The sequence below is a fragment of the Stigmatopora argus genome, chromosome 11 (assembly GCF_051989625.1).
Source record: "Stigmatopora argus isolate UIUO_Sarg chromosome 11, RoL_Sarg_1.0, whole genome shotgun sequence".
NCBI classification, from domain to species: domain Eukaryota; kingdom Metazoa; phylum Chordata; class Actinopteri; order Syngnathiformes; family Syngnathidae; genus Stigmatopora; species Stigmatopora argus.
In genome coordinates this window covers 1,742,782-1,761,749 of record NC_135397.1, presented here as the reverse complement: position 1 = coordinate 1,761,749, position 18,968 = coordinate 1,742,782, and the positions used below count along the sequence as shown (strand labels likewise).

Here is an 18,968-nt window from a genome sequence, read left to right as displayed (position 1 = left end):
AAGCATTTAGCTTTACAAAAAAGCATTGATATATTTTTTAAAATTTACATTCTAACTTTTATTGTATTTGCAGAACACCTTCCCCGAATTTTGAACAATTTCACCACGGTACTCTGACAACCATTCCGGCTCACAATCCCACCGCCACAGACTGGGAATCGATCCCACGCCATCGGTCGGCCCCGCCTACACGTTACGTGACGTCGTATCACGAAACGGGCTTCCCGGCGGACACGCGATTCCCAACGAAACATCAGGAGGAGGCCGAGCGGTCTTTAATGTGACCCCCCCCCCCCCCCCCCCCCCTCGTTGCCCCGCCCCTCTCTTGGCAGAGGCGGCTCCTTCCCCCTCACGTGAGGGGGCCCGGACTCGGGGCCCCCCATACGGAGGAGCCGCAGTTCAGCCTCCCGACATGTCGAGCAGGGCCGCCGCCTTGGGCGCGACCAAATGCTTCTGCAGCTGCCCTTTTGTCCCCCTCCTCATCGAACCGAGACCCCCCCCCCCCTTCTTTTCCTTAAGTAAACAAAGGACGGCAACAAATTAATGACCTACATTCACGGCCAACCTCGCGAGGCCTGAGAGCGAACGCTGGCCTCCAAGCAGATGTTGGCTTCCAACGCCGCGATTGGTGGAGATGCTCCAAAGGGGAGCGCTTCTTTTCCCCTTGTACACTTTTCATTCATACTTTTTTGCCCCAAACTTTCTTCCAAGACATCCGAAAAATTCCGTCTCCGTCAAAAAAAAAACAGAAGCCAGGCGCATAAAAGTTGCATCTCCGACTCGTCGCACGATAAACACAACGGTTCTCCATTGATCCGTACCTCTGCTTTTTGCTTTTGATTCAGTTATTTTTGAATAGATGATATCATTTTATTTGGTTCCTACTTATTCATTTAGTGTAAAAACTTGTGATAGGGACTTTTAGGTCTGTACCGTATTTGCAGAATTAACAAGAGCTTATTAAATGTAAAAAAAAAAGCATGAGGTGTACTTTTTGAATGCAACTTTAATATCATTGTTAGTATTTTGACTGGCATTTCATCAAAAATGTATCATTTTCTTTCCACTTTTGAAATGAGATCATTTTCAGGTTCCAGATTTTCTTAATTTATGACTGCTTAGTATTTGACGGCCTGCCAACGTCTAATTTATGCCACTTGAGAAAAGCTAACACGCTAACACGCTAACACACACACACACACCCTTTCTGACTGTTTAACTTTGTTCTTCCTTTCAGGTTCTTCGCAGCAAAATGAGGCACTCATCAGACATCGAGATTAGCGGCCAGCTTATGGGGTGAGTGTGCGTCTTGGAGGGGGTGTTCTGGGCGGGGCGGGGGGGTTTTGAGGTGGGCTTACCGAGGAGACCATCTGTGGCCTAATGAACGCTGCCCAGAGTCCAGCCGCTCCCTCGATGCATCTGTAAGAGCCGCTAAAGCTCATTTCTTTGCCGCAAAACGACTTGAGGAGCTTTACGGGATGAGTGGGGGGCAGAGATTGGGGGCTGGGGGGGGGGTGGGGGTCTGCGCAACAAGCTGCCAGGCTGTTTTTTTGTAGTTGGGCTGGCTCCCGTTACAGGGCGCTCATTGGCCGCCATTGACGAAGGTAGATGTCCCTTTAGGCGATATGGAGGAAAAGATCATGTCGCAATTTGTGCAAAATGAAATCGTTCGTGGTTCCTTTTAAGATTAATTGGCACCATTTTCCTCCTATAAAATGCTTTTAATTGCAATGAACAACAATCGCTTTCATAACATTAAAAATAAACACCACCTTATGTATTTTTTATTCATTTAAACTATGAAATTCTCTAATTAAATTGTTGATGTCATTGAGGCCCCATTTTAAAAAGTATTATTTTAGATTTACACTCATTAAATTTCGAATTTTTGACAAATGTCAGTTAAATGTTTGAAAGAAATGAATGAAACAAGCATATCTCATTTTTTTCAGGTCTTTTTCTTTTTTAACGAAAGAACATTTTGAATAAGTTTGAAGCCGCAATAAGAAGTGGAGACTGACAAAAAGGTCCAAAGTGAAGAATCGTATAATTTATTGCAGTTTGCACACAATTGAAAAATGTCAACAGCACACCGGAAATGACAAAACTAAACACGGTTGGAATTTCCTCCCCTCCCAAAAAAAACAAACAAACTATGATTGTCAAAGCTAAAAAATGACTAAACCTCAATTTCAAATCCAAATTTCCCAAAGCACCTAAAATAAACATTTAATCTCAACAAGGGAGCAAATAGATTTGATCCAAAAATAAAAATAAAAACAGAAAATCTCTTATTAACCCCCCCCAAAAAATGGTGATTGTCCTTTCCCCCCCGCCCCAACAACTAAGACATAAAAAATAAGCCCACCTGCAGCCTTTCTTGTTTCAAGTAAACACAGCAAAAAAGCTTGGAGTGTGGTTAGTTCACAGCCTGACACTCCTCAATAAATTATTACAAATACAATTACATTAAAATCAGAATAATTAAGAAAAAAAGGAATAACAATCACCCCGGACTACAGCAGTTTAAGGCGCTCAAGTACAACCAGAAAAAAAAAACCAAACAAACAGAAAAACAAAAAAAACTAGCAGTGATGACGCAAATTTTGGACACACACACACACACACACAAACACACACACACTTGAGAATTATGGTGCGTTCAGCAACTCCTTTTTTTTTTCAGGGATTGTATAAACGCTTGACGGTTTTAAATTCCAAACCGCCCCATATACAAAAGTGTGTTTTTTTGTTTGTTTTTGTTGCTTTTTAAAATGTTTTTAAATCACAATATTTTTGAAAAAAAAATCAGCTGTGATGAAAACACATGATCCGTTCCCGTAACAATTTTAAAATGATTTTTTTTCCCAAATAAAAAAAGTGAGGCGTCGTCATTCCGGCAATATTTTCACATCTTGAAAAGCAAAATTAAAAGCCGCCATTTTGCCACTTTTTAAGACCGAACTCCATGCATTGTATTCACTGTCAGCTTGGCTTCACCCTGGAGTAGTAATCATAGTAGTCGTAGTAGTCGTCGTCGTAGTAGTAGTAGTAGTAGTAGTATATTCACAAAAAAAAGTCAAATTTGATCAAAAACAATGCGAACAGTAACACGGCAAATTCACATTTTTATCTTCCTTTAAAAAAAAAAAAAACAATCTTCAAATATACATTGTGGACATCATGCAACAACAGCAGGTAAAAATAAAAATAAAATAAAAATCTGATAAAATGAATTATCATCATAAGAATTTGAAACCATAGAATATACAACCTTAAATTAAATACTTTTTCTTTCGAACAAAAAAAGAACCAACCGCCAGCTAGATGGAAGAAAACTATTTGTCAACAATTCGTCATTGTTAGAAAAGAATAATAATATTAATAATTAATAAAAGGAGGCTGTGCATTGCATGAGTGCCATCGTCATTTCGCATTTTGCGTTTTGCGTTGTCAGTCGCTCCCTAAACACACCGCCAACACACACACACACACAAACACACACACGAACGCAAGAGTGTGTATGTTGAAACCCGTTTAGTGTATGTCGAGTCGTGAGATGAGAGACAAAAGAAAAGAAAAAGACAAAAGTTGAAAAAGGCGCCACCTTTTGCAACCTTAAAAAGTCAGTAGTAACATGTTCATGTGCTATTAAAGTGCAAGACTCACTTTGACACCCGCCACACCACACGACACGACGCCACGCCACACGAGCCCTTAAAACATCCGTTCCCAACCGTCGACTCCATTTATAGCGCCCCAAAAATTGGCCCGTGCTCCCGTCAATCTGCTTCTCGGAGAAGGAAACGTTAATTTTGAATAACTCGTCAGTTCGTGAGCTAAACGGACTAAAAGTGTTACTTTTGAAAACTTGTCGATTTGGGGCTGACAGCACAAATAAGGGGAAAATATTTGAAGAAAGAACTTTTTGTAAACTTAGAGTAGGTTTTCAAGTCAACTTCAATTTTTACAGTATGTTTGGGGAGCACATTTGTTTAAATTGCGGCTTTATTGAGAAATTTAAGGAAGGGTTACATTTTCCCTCTATTTTAAAACTTGTTTTTGCAAGGGCTAGTAGTTCAATATAATGGCCTATACCATCGTCTTTTAGCATTAAGCTAGCAAGCGCTAGACAAATCAAATGCATTTTGGATTTTAGTACACAATGTGTCATTCTGTTTGTTAGGGATGTTAAGATTTATATTGGACCAATGAACCAATCGAAAATTGGCAATATTGGAGCCTCTCGAAATCTGCCCGACGACTGCACTGACGACTGATGAAATATGGTCAGATTTTTTGGGGGAGAAAAAAAAACAACATTTGCGGGGCGTACTTTGGCGCCATTTGGGCTCCGGTGGGGACGTGTGTCTTTTTAAGGGGCCCGGCCGGCCGGGGTTGGGGGGCGGGGAATCTACTTCCAGAGTTCCTGCGAGCTGTCCTCGATGGCCCAGTCCCGGACGTTGGGCAGCGCCAGCGGCTCGCTTTTCACCGACAGCGAGTTGACCAGCTCGCAGTGGAACTTGCGGATGTGGCGGTAGAGGTCTCCCGACTGCGTGAAGCGCCGCTCGCACCACTTGCAGGCGTGCGGCTTCTCGCGCGTGTGCACCACGGCGTGCCGGCTCAGGTTGTGCGAGTACTGGAAGCTCTTGCCGCAGGTGGCGCACGTGTAGGGCTTCTCGCCCGAGTGCGTGCGCTCGTGGCGCTTCAGCGTGTACATGCAGGAGAAGGTCTTGCTGCAGATGGTGCACGTGGGGACGTTGACGTCGCCGCCGCCGCCACCCGTGCCGGCGCCGGCGCCCGGCTTGCCGCGCACGCCCTCCTGCTCGCGGAAGTGCGAGCTCAGGTGCAGCTGGAGGATGTGCGGCGACGGGAACACCTTGTTGCACAACGGGCACATGAAGATCTGCGTGTGCGGCGCCGCCAGCACGTTGGACACGTAGGGGAGTAGGGCGCCCTCGCCGTCGGTCGGGACGTCCTCGCCGGGACGCTTGTCCTCGCGCAGGGCCGACAGGTGAGCCTCCAGGCCCAGGCGGCGCTGGGCCGACAGGGGGCCGGGCCCGCGCCCGACCGCCGCCGCCACCACGCCGCTGTGCTCCATCTCGTAGTCGCCGCCGCCGTCCTCGTCCGACGCCGCCCCCCTCTCCACTTTCACCCTCACCGACGGGGGGCTCCGGAGGCCGTCGGGCGGAGAGTCGGCGCCCGGGTGGGGGTGGAGGCTGGGCGAGGGTTTGACCGACAGGTCCAGCACGCAGTCGGCGGCCGCGGCGATGGAGGAGGCGGCGTCGCCGACCGCCCGGCCCCGCCGCGCCTCCGGGGAACCGGTGGAGCTGGACGGGCTCCCGACGGGGGAGGCGGCGGCCTTGACCCGTGCCTCCCCGCGGCACGGGCTGCCCGGCGTCCCCGGCCGGCGGGCCGAGGCGTCCACGGGCCAGTCGTCCTCGTCGCTGGAGTCGGCGGCGGGCGAGGCGGCGTCGGCGGGGCGTCCGGCCGAGGCGGCCGAGGCCTCCGACAGGCTGTCGGCCCTGTCGGAGGCGGCGCCCTCCTCCTCCCGCCGCGTGCTGTCGGCCTCGGTGGCGGTGGCCTTGCGCTTGAGGCGCTTCTTGCACACCTTGACGATGTCGTACATGTGCAGGTAGGAGGCGGCGGCCAGCACGTCCTCCACCGGAAGGTCCTGGAAGCGCAGCTTGCCCTCGTACATGAACTCCAGCAGCAGCGAGAAGGCCGGCGCCGTCACGATGTCGCTGTTGAGGTGCACCACGTCGCGCTTGTCCAGCTGGTCCTTGTAGAAGAGGTGGAAGTACATGCTGCAGGAGGCCAGCACGGCGCGGTGGGCGCGGAACTGCGCCTGGCCCACCAGCACCGTCGAGTCGCACAGGAAGCCCTGGTGACGCTGCTCGCTCAGGCACTGCAGCAAATGGCGGCTGTGGTCCGGGAACTCCATCCTGCTGTCCTCATAACCTGGGGGTTGCCAAAAAAAGACAAATGATGAGCGGGGAAGAAAAAAAAGACCAGGTAAGTGCGCTTTTCATTTGATTCAATTGTATTTGGGTTTTGATTCATTTTGCATTGGATTTAGTTGGAGAAAAAAATAATTGTGGAATTTTTCGGGCTTACATTTGAGGAAATCATCCAAAATAACTGATGAAGGAAGCGAGCGCAATAAAGCACGGCCCAAAAAAAGACAGAAAGGAAATTGTTCCTGAGCAGGAAATTCAATGACAATTTAAGAAAAGTAACAAGTTGAATTGGAAAAGGCAAAAAACCCAATCTATTCTGAACTTCTCAATCCATTCAATTTACCAGGCAACCTTACATATTTTTTCCTTCAAAAAGTCCAAATTGCCCACCATTTAAACTAAAATACTGCCGGAAAAAAAAATCTTTCCATTCCCGCCATTCCCCCGGAACACGCCGCGGACCCCCCCAGATAATTAAATCCCAACATCACGGGAAATCTTTTCCACCGGCGACACGGAACCCGTCTCCTTTTCCGCGTGCCACCGCATCCCAAAAAGAGCAAAACGTCAACGTGGCACAAAAACAATCCAAATGATTTTTCAAAAGCCCCAAACGTCAAAAAGTAGCCGGCCCTCACCACGCATTCCTTGAAACAGCATCTTTCTTGGCCGCCTCTTCCTCCGGTTATTTTTACGAAGCCACTTTGGCCCGTCACGGCCCTTTTAGGTAACCGGCTTTTCCCGCGAACGCACCTACCTATCCGCCGCAACCGCAACCGCCGCCGCCTCCGCACGCGGCTGGAGAAAAAAGCAATGCGTGCGACGGACGGACGGACCCCCTCCGCCTTCTCCTCCTCTTTTACAAAGACCCACCTGTTAACCACGTCGCTTTGTCCCGCCTGAGAAAATACATGGCGCTCGCTTTTCTGCCGCCGCTCGTTAGCCCCGACAGTTAAATGGCCTCATTTGAATGAAGCCCGGGCGAGAATGGACGAGTGTGTGTGGTGTGTGTGCCACTTTTAATGAGGGGCAGGGGAGGGTGTGTGTAATGAGGGAGGGGGGACGGGATTGTGTGTGGGGGGGGGGTTATTACAGGGACAAGGGTGAGCTAGCCCCTCCTCTACACACGCTCTGGGACGAGGTCTTACGAGAAAAAACCTTCGCACGTCCTGCCGACCGCGTTGCCAGATTGGGACGCAAAGAAACGCATTGGGCATATTCGGCAAACGCGGGTGACTTTTCATGTCGTTGCGCGAACCGTTTTTGTAAAGCGTTAGTTAAATTAACACAATGCGGCGCAACGACACGACTTTTTCTTTAGCTTCTCATTTCCTTAAAATGCCGAGATGAGCCTTTCGAGAATGACCTTCCGTTTTTCATCTGTCAAATTTGACCAAATAAATGACAACATGAAAATGCACTGTCATTTTTTTCATTTCAGACTCTGGCGCGTTCCGAATAGTTTCCTCGCCGTAGATGAAATTTCCCCTGATTTGGACGCTGGCCTTAATAGATATTTTTCCCCTCTAGAATGCACTCTAGAATTTGCTCTCCAAAATATTGTCCAAGTTGTCATTTGACGCCGGTCATATTGAAAAACGTATATTTTTGACGTTTTGATCACAATCACACAGTTCACTAAAAATGGCGTTAATTGAAAGACAAATAATACAATGCTTTAAATCTTTGAGAAAAAAAACTACATTTCCCACGATGCCAATGATTCATTTTTTGTCGTTTTTCCTAATAGGAAGAGAGAGACGGGAAACATCTGATTTTTGAAGGGGAGCTGGACGGAGGCCGTCTTTCCGATCTGGCAACCCGTTCCGAGACGCAGTCTTAAGAGAAAAACCTCCTCTTCTTCTTCTTCCTCCTCCTCCTCCTCCTCCTCTGCCCGCAAGAAGATTTACAATACAATCACTGTAAGTGCCCTCCTCGTCACAGCATCAATCCTAATCCTTAAGATGCCTAAAAATAAAGAGGGACCGAGCCGGCCGGCCGACCGGCCGGGCCCGAACCGGGGAGGGGGGTCCGGGACGGGCGGCCGGCCGGCTTGGAAGGGGAGGCAGGCAGGCAGGCAGGGTGGGACGGACGGACGGAGGGAGGCAGAGAGGGAGGCGGGGAGGGAGGGAGTTTGGGAGGAAGGCGGCTCAGCCACATCTGATCCAGCTGACGGGGGCCATATGGCAGCTGCTAGCCAGATAAAGAGATTAAGACTAGGAACGAGTGCGATTACAGCTGTCTAGCCAATTCAGGCACTGCAAATCTGCAACTTCTAAATTAGTCTCCTCTGCCACATGCAGGGGCGCTCGCTTGCTTGCTCGCTTGCTTTCCAGTCATTCCAAAGTCACATGCCAGGCTTCAAGCGGGGCTTGAGAAATGGGAAAAAAAATACTCACTCGCGGCTCATTCAAATGTTTTCCCCTTAAAAATGTACACCGCCGCGTGCCTTGAACGAACGGACGCTTCCAGTTCAAATGCGTCCACAATTGGCAAACTCCATTTAATTCAACATCAAAACCATCGTCAACGAGAGTCCAAAAATTCAGGAATTCCGTTACCCGCGCTTCGTTTAGCGCTTTTTCCTTCGTTACAATTCCAGATTCGAGGCGACCGCGACTTAAGACTCGAGAACAGCAACTTCATAAAAAAGGACTTTGCCACATTTAAAAGTGGTCAAAATGGCCCGATAACAACTTAACAGCGGCCCAACATTTCCAACCCTTTAATCAAATCATCCCATCAGCGCATCGTTTAAAATGCAAACGAAACAATCCATCTTCTACTAAAGAAATCACCCGCCAAGCGTCTCAATAACCCGTCCGACAAAACCTACTAAGCATCTCAAACCGCCATCGACTACTCCTAAACGCCCAATCGAAAACAAAACCCGCCGAGAAAGTTCCCGCCGGGGACCGTACCTGCAGCGGTCCGCATCGACTCGACAAAGTCCGCCGTGGTCGAGGCGCTGGCGCCGGTCCTCTCGCCTCGCCAGCCCCGGACGCTTTCGCGTGCGAGGACGGACGGACGGGCGGGCGGGCGGGGGGCGGGAAGATGGGGTGAAGGAAGGAGGAGGAAAAAAAAAAACTGAAAAAAAAAAACCTATCTGGCTGTTGAAACTGCCGAGGACAGATGCAAAGTGGCGGAGATGTTGGAGGGGGGACCAGATAGCGCCAGATAGCGCTTAGCTCCCGCCTCCTACTAACCGTCACGCCGCACACACGGCGGAGTACTAACTCTCCCGGGCTGCCTCACACAATAAAGGGTATGGGGGGGGGAGGTATGTTGGGATGGAGGGGGGGGGGGGGGGGGGGGGTGGATGGCAGCCTGTCAGCTGCTCTGACATCATCCTCAGATGGAGATGCTACCTCCAGCTGTGCTCTTTCTACAGCCATATGCTGCCTCCTCTACACTCCTGCCACCAGACTCCTCTTTCATTTCAACCAACAACTTTGTCCCCCCCCCCCAACACCCACCCCTCATAGTAAACCCACCCCCCCAACACCCCTCTCTTTCTTTCTTTCTTTCTGTGGATGGGTGGGAGAAAAACAGCCAGCCAGTCACAGCAGTCCACTTCATTTCATAGTCAGGACAACAACAACAAAAAAACTAAAGAAAATTATTAATAAAAAAAAAGAACTTCATATAGGCACATGTATGCATATCTATACATATATGCACCCAGGAGAAAATTATTTTTGTCATTAAAAAAACTTAATACATACAAATACATGTGTGTATGCATATTTGTAACTATATACACACACCAATCTACATATATGTACTTGTATAGAAATACAGTAATCCCTCAAATATCACTGTTAATGTAGACCAGTAATGGGTCCGATAATCTAAAAATCGAAAAATTGCAAATTATAACTTATTAGTAGCTATTATATTTTATTTTATTTTTTTTACTTCGGTGATGAGTCCTAGTAGCAAGAGTTTCAGTGCGGATTTTCACATTAAGAACTTAAAATGTTTAAAAAAATAATTAATTGCAAAAAAAATCACAAAGTAGTGAATAAGTGAAGTCGCGATAATCGTGGGATTACTGTACACGTCTATATACACATTCCCATTGGCCGGCTGACTGATAGCAATCCCAGTTCAATTCTTTTAAACTGGCACGACTATTTGGGAATGCTCATTCTTTCGTGCCACTGACGGCATTAGACGTCAAAGTCAAAACTTTAGCGCCCCCGCCTCCCTCCCAAACATAGGCAAATTTGCAACTGACAACGCTGCCTCTGGTCTTGTATTCACCCTTTCATTCATTCATTATTTCATCCGTCTCTCCCACCCGTCCACGCTCGGACAAGCGACGACACGAGAGAACAATGGGAAACAGATGCTCTTAAACAAGTGTAACCAGGACAACTTTTAGGATTATCAACACAGCATTAATGAAAGTACGCATGTGATTTGGCAGGCATATTCAACTATATTAACTCTAAATTTATCTATCATTGTTTCCCAGCAGAGATAGAGAAAATCCTACTTTTGATGGCGGCTAGGCTAAATAATCCATCACCGAGTTTAACCGATTCTGATCAAATAGTCGACGATTTCTGCCGAGATGTTCGCACGGGAAGCCGGCTCGTCAAAACACGGCGACTGTGAAAGCTAGCGAGTCGACGTAGCATTTTTTGGAAGACATTAAAAGGTCCAATTTGACCTGCCGCCATTGAGGGAAGGCAGCAAAGAGCATTTTGTTCTTGAAGTGACTGGACTAGCACCTACTCGCTAAGCTTATTAAAACTCCTGGCAGAAAAACACACCTACACGCACAAAAATCCATACACCAGCCAACGGTGACTATATAGTGTGGGTAGCATATTTTTGGGCTCAAGTGTTGGAAAAATTGTTCAGCTGTAAGACATGTCTTTTTAAGCGTCAATAGGGACGATAAATGTAGTCTTTTAGAATCGTCAACTATTAAGACCCCATTTTAATCATCTTTTCTTACCACAAAGCCAATTTTCTGCCTTCCATTGTCTTTTTTTGCACCAAATGTGAAACATTTCAATATTCAATACGTTATAAATGAGCTAATCTCGATGTTAGCATCCCATCATAGCTATCTTAGCATTCTCCTTACTTTTAACTGCTTTTGTTTCAATGTTGCATTGTACAATACATTTTGACAATATCCTGTGCTATTGTATTGCTTTATAACCCTTAATTCATCATAATAAGACCATTTTTTCCGCCCGATTTCTAATCCTGTGCAGCAATGGATGGCTAGAATCCAAGTGAAAACAATTTCACGGCTTTGCCAGTTTTCTAAGGGAAACCTTGGGTAGCGCTAGATAAACAGGTTTATCTCAAAAGAAATAAATAGGTCAGGTATTTTTTTCTTCTATTCTCCACACGTTAGAGGTGAGTCAGACAAGTTCTCAAAGGGCCTTATTTTTATCGTTGCTCAACGCAAGGGATTCATTCGCTCACCAAGGGAAGCCGGCTAACGCCAAAATGGGGGTGACGTGGAGGATCCCGCAAGAATCTTTCGAGGAAAACCGTACGTGTAGGCGTGGCTGGGGAAGCGCCTAAGGGGGAAAACTTGTCGTTTTCGAGTAAAGGATCTTTTGTAAACAACAGTTGAAGGACTTTTGACATATTGGCGCGGCCCTAAACAAAAAAAACCAAACACTTAAGCCATTAATAAGCCATAAATTCTAAATGCCCTGTCAATCTGTCATACCAGTGTCAGCAATAAAGACTTAAGTAGTCAAGATGAGACAATGTTTATTCATTTATTAGTGAATGGCCACCGCTAACCCGCCCAGTCGCAATGGATTGGACGTTTAACGGCGTCAATGGCACTGCCACATGACAATTCACAACCAGCCCTCCCAGTTTCAACAAACTGGACATCCATCTGCCAGATGACGGTATAAAAAAATATCAATGTAAGAAAACGGATGGAATGACCGTTTGATAAAGTTGATTAACTTTTTAATTTAAAATGTTTCACTTGAAATTGACAAGCTTTCAACTCGGAGCAATAAAGTGTCAATGTTAAAAAAAAACTGACATATGCATTTGGAACAAATTCCCGATTGCGCGATTGGTGTAATAAGGACGGTGCTTAAAGAAAACATCCGGGGAAGAAGGCAGTGACGGCAGGCAGAAAAGCTAGCTCGAATGGGGCTAAAAGTGGACGCCAACGTCCAACGAGAGAAAGAACAAGTGTCTGGAGCTATGTCCTCCATGGGACTTACTTTCCTGCCTTCCTTTAGGCCTCGCTGCTATGACAACAGCTGCTAAAAAAGACAAGCTAACACAACAACACAACACGAGCCGAGCCAGTCATGCTAAGGAAGCTACTTTTTTGTGCTCCACTCGCCACTTACAGGCAGGAAAGGAAAGCAGCACGCTCCTCCGACGTCCTCCTCGTCTTTTGCCCTCTTTTACGCCGACTTTGTCTTTCTCTCCATAACAGGCTTTCCGAGGAGGGGCGAAGGGAAGAGGGGAAAGAGGCACTCCGCGGTGGTGGTGGCGGCGGCGGCGGAGGCGGCCAGATGTTTCCGAGCTGTTGCTTGCCTCCCTCGCCCGCTGTTTGCTCACAACAACTCGGACTGGGACTTGACTGGCAAGGCTGGGAGCCAATGGTGGAGGCTCGACGACAAGTCCGAGTGGACCGGTAAGGTAATGCGTCTTCTCCCTCGCCTTGTTTCTTCGTCGGTCGGCGGGCGTCGACAGCGGCCAGGCGGCAAGGAGTGCATATCTTTGGGGGGGAAGGCAGGCAGCAGGCAGGTAGGGAGGCTCCGGACGAATGGATAGACAGACGGACGGGGGAAAAAGCCGAGCGGCTGGGCCGAACCGACGGGTCGGGCGACTAGTGTGTGAGGGGAGGACACATCGCCAGTGCGGACTGACTGGAGAGGGAGGCGAGAGTTGGGGTGCTTGCGTGCGCGCGGTGCATCCTGGGTAATGTAGTTCACTTGCTTGGAGCGAACAGGTGCGCCCAAATCTATTGGGAAGATAGTATATTTAGTAGGTTGGAATTAGGTATTAATACCAAGGTAAAAAAAACATAGTTAATTAGTTGACTAGTTTGCGGATATGCATTTCTGGACTGTACCCACTGTTTACTAATCTTTAACTGGACGTTATGCAATGGTGGAGACAGATTAGCAAATTGTATTCACAGATTACTAGACTGTAAATAGAGATCACTACCGGGGGTGTAGATTAGTTATCTGCCCCCGCTGTTTTGTAATCACATTGCCTATTAAAAATATGGGGGGGGGGGGCAGCGATAATTGCGATGATCATCGTACTGATCTTTTTTTTCCTTGGGACATCAGGCAGATACTAGTCAAAACAGCCCAAAAGAAAAATATATATTTATATATATATTTTTTTTTATAGAGGGTGCTTTTCAGGTCACTGGGACAGCCACCTTGGCGGAACGTCTGTCCTGCGTGGGCTAAAGGCGTCCCAGTAAACTAATTGGCGTCACTAATAGGCGGCTAATGAATTGACATGACGCCGTCCGTGTCATAGCCGCGCTACTTGTTAAAATGCAAATGAATGACGACCCTGTTGTTGCCTGTCAATTTTCCGGGCCTCCACTTTAGCGGCGTGGTGGGACAATGAGGCCCTTGTGTGTGTGGATGTGCACTCAGGCATACACGCACACACACACACACACACACACGCACACACAAACACACACACAAACACACACACACACACACACACACAAACACACACACACATGCAGGGGATACAGATGGAAGAAGTGGGAACTTCCCAAAGCATTTCACGGCGCATTTTTGTGGGTTTATTTCTATTTTAGCCTACGCACTACGAACGGAAAACTTTAAAAAATACAGTACGCTGTTTATCCTGACTCCATCACAAGATTCCAAATGTGGGTGGCAGTACACCTTTTTACCTCTAGAGGTCGCTGAGGAATCCACATAGCTCATTCATATGATTTGTGGTGGGCCGTTTGGGTCAAATTGGGTCATTCATTGATTATATATAATATTAAAGAGGTTCTGAAATGCTAATCATGTCAAAACATGAGAATAAATGCACTAAAACCATTTTTCATTTGGTAAAACAAAATTGGCACTCAAATGAGGCCTCTTTTTTTACCATTTCTTGGTTATTCCACCCCAAACAATGCATAAGGGACCGCCCACTTTTTCTCCCAGCAATTCTGGTTGTGACATCACAACCAGAACTAGAGCCGGTAACATGTGACTCTTCCAAAACAATATACATTTATTTATTTTTAGCCTCAAAATGCTCCCATCACGTTCATCTCCGATATCCCATCATGCCGCTGCGACGTGCTTATAACTCCTTATCTCTTTATCCTTTTAGAAAAGTTGCCGAACTGTCGCGTACGTCAAAAATGAGACACTTTTCCCATTCTTCCCTCTGCCGACAAAGTACTCGTTGATTGTGTTTCATGTGTGGAGCTGCCTTCCACATAAGCGTTTTGTTTTACGACGCCAGCTTTGCAAAAGTGGGCTGTTTTTCTAACAAACGGTGAGAGGAAACGCTCGCGTTCGGAGGCGGTCTGGAAGGCGGCCATTTTATTTCTGGGCGTAAAATATTCATCAACTATCAATGGCGGCCCATCTGACTAGCCGGTGAACAGATGCTCGCGCTCGCACAGCCTCTAGAGGTGCAGCATCTGGACATTTTCTCAAAAAGTCTACACACCCCGTCCTTTTCTTTCGCCGCCATATACTCTACCATCAAATTCGATCCATTGGCAATACCCCCGCTCAAAAATAGTCACCCCTTATTGCTTGTGTGTTTATATTCTGGAACGCGTGTACACGTTAATGTCCATTTTGTGTTTTTGTTTATGTCAGACATCTGGAAGAACCGCTGTGTGTGTTTTAGCCGGCTCGACGCCAAGATGGCGCACATTCATTTCGAGGAATGACGAAAAAAACAGCAAGTTTTGATCAGGACAGGTGTCCGTCAATCATCCGTCTGACACGCACGCAAACGTAGACACGTAGACACACACACACATACACACACACCTCCTCTGCTTTCCGTGTTTCACACACTCCATATGTGTGTATCTGTTTGGGCCTCAGCATCCGCCCGTTTAAACTTGGCAGCGTGGTTGTGTGGGACGTTCACACCTGTGTGTGTGTGTGTGTGTGTGTGTGTGTGTGTGTGTGTGTGTCTGTGTGTGTGCGTGTTTGTGTGAAGCACACATGGAGCTGTGCAACTTTGGCTGTGGCTCGGTGATGGACATCTGGAACCTAAATTGGTTAATGGCACCTCCAAGCTGTGTGTGTGTGTGTGTGTGTTTGTGTGTGTGTGTGTGAGGGAGGGAGGGAGGGAGTTCGGAATTTGTACATGTGTCCAGCTGTCCCTGCTACTGGACTAATCCTTTTTCACCAGTTATTTTTAAAACAATGTAAATGAGACTCGCGGTGAATGTGTTTGTGTGTCATGGAAAATCAATACGTTTCATATGATGTGGGGAAATTGACGGAAATGTCACTCCTTTCCTTCTTTTTCTCTCTCTCTGTCTTTCTTTTCCTTCTTTTCTTTTTTCTTTCTGTCAGTTTGGATGTCATAAATCAAGGAAGTGACTTGGCTACAACTTTAAAAGTGGACAAGTTAGACCTGAACCATGAATATAAGATCATTATTATTACATATTGAGAATAATATTCAATACTGATAAGAAAATAACCATTTCCTGAAGAGCTTGCTGTATTTCCAATCCGTTATTATCAATTATGAAACAACTGTACGTATACATGGCAAATTCTAATCACCATTTTTTTTCCAGCAAAACAAATGATCGACCTTAGTGGAGCTCTGCGCTCTACTCAATGTCATTCTCATTTGTTTGTTTGTTTGTTTGTTATTCTCCTGATCTGCAAACGGTCAAACAAGACACAAAGTGTGTGTGTGTGTTTTCAGAACCCCCACGGCAGATGCACAACGCTGTGATGTGTTGTACGTGTTTATTGGTGGGAGATCAGAGGGATGTGACGTACAAGTCTATCCTCTGTCTGTCTGTCTGTCCTTCTCCAGTCCAGATGTCGGAGGAGCCAGCCAACAGCTGTGGTGGTGGAAGAAGAAATTAGCCTTCGGGCGGTGAGACGCCAAACACACACACACACACACACACACAAACAAGGGAAGAAAAAGAGAGTTCAAAACAAAGCACGCCAATTGAGAAAGCGATCAGACCGCGCTTTTGTTGTTATTAGTGTGACCCGTTTCAAAAGTACAGTGGTACCTCGAGATACGAGCTTAATCCGTTCCGGGACTGAGATCGTATGACAAGATTCTCGTAACTCGAGCGGAAGTTTCCCATTGAAATGAATGGGAAACAAATTAATTCGTTCCAACTCTGAAAAAAACACCCAAAACAGGATATTGGATTGAAAAAAATGTTTTATTTCTTATAATTCGCCATATATTGACAAAGTAATAAATAACGAGTGGTTTGATAGTAATAATGTGTTTAATAGGAGTAAAATTAGACACATTTTCCTTAGAAAGAATAACAGGAAATACAATAGTTGAGCTTACCCACGTATTGATTGTGGGTAATGAAGTTTTATTCTGAGAAAGGTTGCCATTGGCTATCGGTCTTGTGTGCACGAGTATACTTCATTACCCAGAAAGCCCTCTTTTTGCCCGCGCATGCGCGTTGTGCGTTTCCTGGTCTTAGGAGAAACTCGTCTGAATTAATCGTTCCGTGCTCGTAAATATTGTTATACACGAAAGATATGCAAAAAAGACCTGGCTTGGTCGCATCACAAAATTTTGACCGCATGACAGGCGAATTATTCGATCGAAATTTCCCTCGTAAGACGAGCATTTTGTATGATGAGCGGTCGTACGACGAGGTACCACTGTACCCAGGAGAACATTTTGTCGACACGGGTGGAGCCCAATTTGAGAAGAAACGCTACATAATGTTTAGCGCTAGCTTTATCGCCACATCGCTAGCTGGTTTGGGCAGATTTTATTCTTGTTTTGTTTTTTTTCTCCTAATGGATGTGCGCTCTATGCTAAATGGCAGAGGTGGCATCTGCTGTGGTCTGTTTGTCAGATCCACGTGTGGGACTTGCGCAGGGTTCAGAGCGCGTGGCCCCATATGGCGAGGCGGCGTCGGGGGGGGGCCGACGCCGTGCCACCTTGTCAGCCAGACCTCACGCTGACCGAGTAAACAACAACTGGACACCAAAGTGAGTCTCTATCTTCTGCCCATTTTTAAAACACTATCTGATCTACTTAAAAGCAGGGGTCCCCAACTCCGGTCCTGGAGGGCCCCCGTCTGTCATCCAGGTCTAGCTCCACCTGAGTCAAATCATCAGGATGCTTCTCGGGTTTCTGGACAGCTGGCTGATGAGTGAGTGGATCATTTGATTCAGGTGGGCTACAGGAAGGAGGAGTTATGGGAACCAGACTGGATGACAGACAGGGACCCCCCCCCAGGACCCAACTTGGGTACCCCCGTCTGTCCTTCCCCGCCGCAGATTTGTGTTCCGAAAGCACGTCAATCGACGTCTTTGTACTCGAGGCGTCCGTGCGTCTGAGATTGCGTCAGGATGGGAAACGGCGGACCCTCGAGGGGGCCTTCATAAAAAAAGCTATTTTCGCCTCCACATGTGGGTTTGCCAGTTGTTGGATAGTCAAACACCGTCTGCGCGTCCAGATGCGGACAGATGCGCTTGCCTGCGCTCCCTCCGGAGACTTCTTCGCCTAATTTTTCTTTTCTTTCTTTTGTCGAGGGGAGTGCCACCTCAAATAAGACGCTTTCCAGAAGTGCGCCTCAGGGGACCCAAAGGGCAAGGAAGGCTCCTTTCCTGCTAGGCGTTACAGGAATAACCAAAACACACTGTTAGTTTTTCTTCCGTGGCGACGAGATAGCACCCCCTAGTGGCCCGGAGTGGGATGTGCGGTAATCAAACGCGCCGCCAGGTCAGTCAAAAATTGTTTTGCCTTGTTTAAAAAGATGTAAAAATGACATGGAACTATTTGTTTATTCTTTTTTCTGAACCGCTTATCCTCACAAGGGTTGCGTGGGGTGCTGGGGCCTATCCCAGCTCACTACGGGCCGTACAATTTTAGATATAATATATATATATATTTTTAGAAATGGATTAAAAGAACTGGATCAAAAGCCCTAACTATTCCATTTTTTATAGATCTAAAACAATGTTTATTTTACCTTGTTTAATACATTTTTAGATTTTACAAAATGATTTTTGAACTAAAAACACAGAAAAAAAAAGATTAAAAAATGGCAATTATTGATTTAAAAGGGGGAAAATCGGGAAATTTAATATACACTACCAATCCATAAATCAGTGGCCAGCCAATCACAGGGCACAAGGAGACAAAGGACAACCAATCATAGCTAGGGTTAAGCAATTTAGAGTGTTCAACCAGTTAGACTAGCATCCATGTTTTTGGGATGTGGGAGGAAACCCAGCAGAGTCGTCTTTCTCTGATTGGCCAGCAGTCCATTAACCTGTGGGCGTGGTCCACGAGGGTTGCCAGACGTGTTTATTATACAAATGCCTATATTTTTATATTGCAGGGTTATGTATTATTTTATTTCACCCTTTCTATCTCCTATGGATTGCAGTTAAAGATTTACCTGGATGGATGATAACATTTCATGCAAGATGAATCCCCCCAGTGAAGGTAATAATTTAAAAGTAATGCCATGATGAAACATCCTTGTAACTGATGTCAGTTTCTTTCCAGTGAAAATGATGTGTTGCATTCTAATGTCAGTAACAGGGGCTTTTCTTGTATTTTTTTTAGGGGAGGGTGGCGGATACTTAAGACAGATTAGAGTTTTAAAAAATACACTATAAAATGGCTTTTATTGTGGTATAAAAGTACAAATGTGCAGCAGCTCCTGGCCCCGTAAGCCCCTTATTTTGCATTTTTTTAAAGGCTCGGAACAGCTGCATCACCTGAGAAAGCAGACTGCTTCAAGCTGGGGGCCATGCCATGCAAAAAGGGTGGGCGAGGGGGGCT

General features: G+C 46.5%; 1 protein-coding gene and 1 long non-coding RNA gene across 4 annotated transcripts; one reads left to right on the top strand and one right to left on the bottom strand.

Annotated features, from left to right (window-relative positions):
• Window positions 1-4,273: 4,273 nt before the first annotated feature.
• On the bottom strand, window positions 4,274-12,872 carry zbtb18 (zinc finger and BTB domain containing 18). 3 transcript variants are annotated; one of them, XM_077613060.1, is made up of 2 exons: window positions 12,317-12,872; window positions 4,274-5,961 (listed from the first exon to the last, which is right to left on the bottom strand). In XM_077613060.1, the coding sequence occupies exon 2, from the start codon at window positions 5,942-5,944 to the stop codon at window positions 4,415-4,417; it is 1,530 nt and encodes a 509-aa protein (XP_077469186.1). In that variant the 5' UTR covers window positions 5,945-5,961; window positions 12,317-12,872; the 3' UTR covers window positions 4,274-4,414. The 3 variants fall into 3 exon arrangements, with proteins under 3 accessions (XP_077469186.1, XP_077469187.1, XP_077469185.1); XM_077613061.1 differs by lacking the exon at window positions 12,317-12,872 and adding an exon at window positions 8,882-9,201; XM_077613059.1 differs by lacking the exon at window positions 12,317-12,872 and adding an exon at window positions 6,834-6,985.
• LOC144084531 (uncharacterized) lies at window positions 12,052-18,638 on the top strand. Its single transcript, XR_013303841.1, has 4 exons — window positions 12,052-12,606; window positions 15,882-16,058; window positions 17,026-17,897; window positions 18,568-18,638. It is a non-coding gene; the product is annotated as an uncharacterized LOC144084531 (long non-coding RNA).
• The last annotated feature ends 330 nt before the right edge of the window (window positions 18,639-18,968 follow it).